The sequence below is a fragment of the Vigna radiata genome, chromosome 5, assembly GCF_000741045.1.
Source record: "Vigna radiata var. radiata cultivar VC1973A chromosome 5, Vradiata_ver6, whole genome shotgun sequence".
Classification (NCBI taxonomy): Eukaryota; Viridiplantae; Streptophyta; class Magnoliopsida; order Fabales; family Fabaceae; genus Vigna; species Vigna radiata.
Window position 1 is genome coordinate 3,899,267 of NC_028355.1, and position 4,638 is coordinate 3,903,904.

Genomic DNA, 4,638 nt, shown 5'->3' on the forward strand with positions numbered 1-4,638 from the left:
TTTGTTAACACGCGTACGTCTGTTTTTCAGTTGGTACGTTTTAACAATCTGTACCGGATTATAATAGAAAAAAATATTCTCATTTATCATGGATTCTAAGTTTTAAGGTAAAGGATATTTAAATAATTTTCATTCTCAAAACTAAAAAAAACGAAACCCCCAAACCCTTACTCACCTCCCTCATTCCTCTACATGCGTACGCGTGTTAACAAACCCCTATATATATATATATATATATATATATATTAATCAAGTGAACAAAGCCATGGATAAGATAAAATTTTTTTTTTTTTAACTCACTAATTGGGTTTAGTTAATTCACTTAATGGCTAAGTCAACGGAGTCCGTTTGCACAGTTGAATGTGCGACTGCGTCAAAGGCTACTTTAAGATATCCTCCATTTGTGAGATACCATCTTTTTAAGACAAACCATTAATTACAAATATTCTGATGTGACGAAATGAGCATTAAGACGTTTACACTTTTATGTTACGTGATTAGACAAATTTCATCTCAAACCTAAAACTTGCCAAAATACACTCCTAATGCAATACCATAATAAAAAGTCATTAAAAAATGAAAAGGCAGAGCAACTTGTTATTTAGACGGAAATGCAAAAGGGAACAATGAACAAAAGAAAGCCAAAGAAAAAGAAGACGGAGGTTGAAAGTTAGCCTCAGCCAAACAAAGTCTAGGTAAATACGGCGTCGTCGAGTCGACCCCTCCGTAACCCTGACGCCTTATTTTCGTAGACTTTAACGGCTCTTCATACAAAAACACACGTCATTTTCTGTCCTTTGCCACTTTATGTTCTTTTCTATTTCACACCCAAACGCCGTCATCACGGCTTCGAAACGGAGGCAGCCTCCTTCACGGCGCCCTCGTTGCCCACCACTGCCGACTGCACCGTCAGCACGGACATGCTCGGGGAGGACGGGCCTTCGCCGTTGGACGCCAGGGCGGGGTTGACGAGTGCGTTGGGAGCGGCGTTGGTCGGAATATGGGTGCTACCGGAGGCGGCATTGATCAAGGGGTTCCTGGTGTGACACGTGGCAGTGGAGATGGCAGTGGCAAGAGAAATGGGCATGAGGCAAAGGCCCTTGCCTTGAAGGTACTGCATGGCGGAACCCATGTCCTCCTCCATCAGTTTCGCTACCTGGTGCTCCGTCATGGTTAGGCTGTCGTTCGAGGTTGACGCTGTCGTTTGGTTGTTGTTGCTGCTGGAATTCGGGGCGAGGGAACCGCCGCGGTTACCGTTGCCGTTGGCTTGGATGCAGTCACCGCCACCCTGCAAACACAAACAGTCACGTGAGCATGGGGTTTTAACGGAAAGTGAAAAATAGAAAGGCGCGTGTGCGCGTGCGTGAAAGGGAGAGAGACAGAGGGGAATCTGAGAAAGTGGATACGCGTGCTGCTTTTGGATTGTCGTTTTGTGGTGATTGAGAATTTGAGTATTGAAATAAGCCAAAGGGAAGTGAAATGTTGGGTGGGTTGGTGGGGCTGTGGGAAAGACTCCTCTCTCCGACATTTTCATTCATGGTGCGCAGTCTGTTCCACATTTTCTTCATTACTATTTTTTATTTTTTCTTCTTATAGCAACCCTCTCATGTTTTCCTTCTATTTTATCCTCCACCAGTTTGCTCTATTATGCTAGTACGGACACCTAATTCTTGTTCTATTTTCTAAATAATTTCCTAATTCTCTCACAAATTATAGTGTAATGAGATTTCAAGTTCTCTGCTGTTACAATGAAAATGGAAAAAGTCCTTGTAGAGTAATAACCTCAGAAGACATATCAGCAACAAGGGGTGCGACAGCAGCTGCACCGCCCAATCTGCTCATGCTCAGAACCTGTAACCCATACAATCACACCATTTATTTATTTATTCACCACACAACAGACTGGAATTTAATAACCACAATACCATACTTAAAACCTCTAATTAAATAATCAAGTCCATGATTAAAATACGCGAATACTTGATGCTGATCAAGAATAAAATCAAATTAACAAATATTAGCAAGGGAGTAAAACCCGGAAAGAGCACCTTGACTTGGAGCTGCAGGAACTTCACGTAATCGATGATCTCATCTAGCATCGATGCCTTGTCTGTCTGTCATTCCATAAACCAAACAAATATTTCAATTACCGATTGACCACTTTATTTTTACCATATAATAATCACAATAATAACAGTAACAGATTTGCATAATCATAATTAAACCAAACATTGTTCTTTCATTTGTCATCTTATACCTAGACTACCCCTCTATATACTCAGAAGTCAGAATACCAACCCTTCTTGGTCCCTACCGTGAGCAGTGATCGCTCAGCGATGTGGGGCCTAACCCCTCTGCTATCCAGCTTAGTATGTTAAGTACGCACGGAATCGTATGATGAGCAGGCAAGACAAACGCTCACAGCACCTCCGGAGCGCGACATTACTATCCATTCTTTTCTTTCCAGTTTCCTTGTTACATTAACGTCGATATACACGACAGCAACATCAAAACAACTAACAACTCATATATTCTATCGAGATGACCCATTTGTCCCATTACACAGCAAAACTACAGTGTTGCAAAAAAAACTGCTCATCGTGTGCCAGATTACTGTGCCTTACGTTTCATTTTCTTTTAATTAAGTGAAATTAGATCCATTTTATAATAAACAAAACTAAGGACGAGCATTTACCTTGTTAGCATTGGGAACCAGTTCCTGTAGGGCTTTCATTCTCTCTGCGATTCTCTCCCTTCTTAACTGCCACAAACAACGTATCCAACCAACTCAGTAACCAAAACGATAATGTTCTTACTTAACTGCCCGGAAACAAGCAGAAAAAATTGACCTCTCTGCTTTTCTTCTTATTATTTTATTTTCCTTACTTAATTCATAATTTAAAAACCCTAACTATGTAGCAGTTTATCATTGTTATAAACATGACATGTTCAATGTCTTAGAATAAAAGAAAGACTAACTACTGAGTTTATTATTCAGTCTGTCTGTCACTTATCACTACCGGTTCTACTGAATAATAATGGATTAGGATATTGTCTACCTAAAGCGACGACCTGAAACTATTGGGCTCCATTACCTAAACATGATATTTAATGAAGCCAACAATTAAAGCCAGAAAGAAAAACAGTGAGTACCCTTTCAGCGATGCTGTGTGGGTCCGTGGCTTGACCTCTCCTTGCACGAACCCTCTGCCTCGGCTGAGCCGCCGCGCCACTCGCCGGAGCTTGGTTCGTTGCGGCCCCAGTACCCGGCGCACCAAAATTTTGCCCTTGCATCGGATTAGAACTTCCCTGTAATCGAAACACATAAAAAAAAAAAAAAAAATACCGTCAACGATCCACAGCAAAACTAAACAATAGTAATTTTTTTTGTTTAGAATTAAAATGACAAACGCAAACCTGAGGATGTTGAAAATGCTGAGTCTGGTTGGAGGCTTGACCGGCGCCATGCAGAGATCCGGCAAAGCCGTTGTAGAGAGCCTGGACCGAAGTCTCGCCGCCCTACGGAAATAAAAATAAATTAGGAATAAATGCAGTTTAGAAGAAAGAAAGAGGAAGTTTTCGGTTGCAGCGGTGAGAGTGGTGTACGGGATTGGGGGATTTGAAGGAGGAGGCGTCAACGACGTCGTTTTGAGGTAAGGAAAGCGGCATGTGAAGGAGAGGAGAGTCTCTGGACATGAGGAGTTGGTGCTGGAGCATGAGAGCTGCGGCGGCGTTTTTTGTAGAGGAGGCGCTGATCTGGTGGTTGCGGAACTTGGAGGCCAAGGTGGAGGGTTCGTCGTAGGGGAAAGCGACATTATTATTGTTAGTATTATTGGTATTGTCGTTGTCGGAGGGAGTGGTTTGGTCGGAGAGGGTATTGGGGTCCCACAAGGACTTGTTTGGGTTGAGGTCGGGCCAGGAGCAGGAGGAGAACATTTGGTCGAGAAAGTCATCCTGAGAGGTCGGGTCGAAGTGAGGGAGTTGGAGTGGTTGTTGGTGGTGGTGGTTGATGTGTGAATTTTGGATCTGGTTGGTGGCGGCGGCGGCGGTGGCGGCGGTGGTGGTGTGGAGGTCCTGGAGGGAGATTTGGGAAGAAGAGTTGAAGAGGGAGTTTATCCCTTGCATTTCTCTGCTACAGGGCTGCATAGTTAGGAGAGAATGGTTTAGAAGTTGAAGATGGTTTAATGAGAGATATAGAGAGGCAGTTGGAATGGAAACAACATCGTGTTTGCGGAGTTTTCGGTTTCGCCCTTCAGAATCGGAAGCCACTGTCTATCCATCTTTTCTCTTTACTTTCCACTCCATTTTTTTTTTTATATAGGAGAAGATGAACCGTCTCCTAACAAATTAATTAATTAACTAATTAAACCTAATTAAGAGTTTTATTTCTTAATGCAGGGCAATTTGGATTTTATTCTCTCACTTCTACCTTTCTAGTTTTCGATTCTGCCAGGTTTATTCGAGTATCTCAAAAGTTGTAAATCTCTTGAAAGTTGAAGGTAGTAGATATATAATATAAAAATAAACAAAAAAATTATGATTACAATCGATATACTATCAACTTCGACTAGAAAAATTATAATAAAAGATTCTACTACAAAGTCAAGATTCCTCTTCAAATCTACTAAATACAGCTAG

The 4,638-nt window shown here is 41.8% G+C and overlaps 1 protein-coding gene across 1 annotated transcript; it reads right to left on the reverse strand.

Annotated features, from left to right (window-relative positions):
* Window positions 1-543: 543 nt before the first annotated feature.
* Window positions 544-4,296, reverse strand: LOC106762607 (transcription factor bHLH66). Its single transcript, XM_014646609.2, has 7 exons — window positions 3,607-4,296; window positions 3,418-3,519; window positions 3,154-3,309; window positions 2,696-2,761; window positions 2,049-2,114; window positions 1,783-1,851; window positions 544-1,288 (listed from the first exon to the last, which is right to left on the reverse strand). The coding sequence occupies exons 1-7, from the start codon at window positions 4,144-4,146 to the stop codon at window positions 842-844; spliced, it is 1,446 nt and encodes a 481-aa protein (XP_014502095.1). The 5' UTR covers window positions 4,147-4,296; the 3' UTR covers window positions 544-841.
* Between the last annotated feature and the right edge of the window lie 342 nt (window positions 4,297-4,638).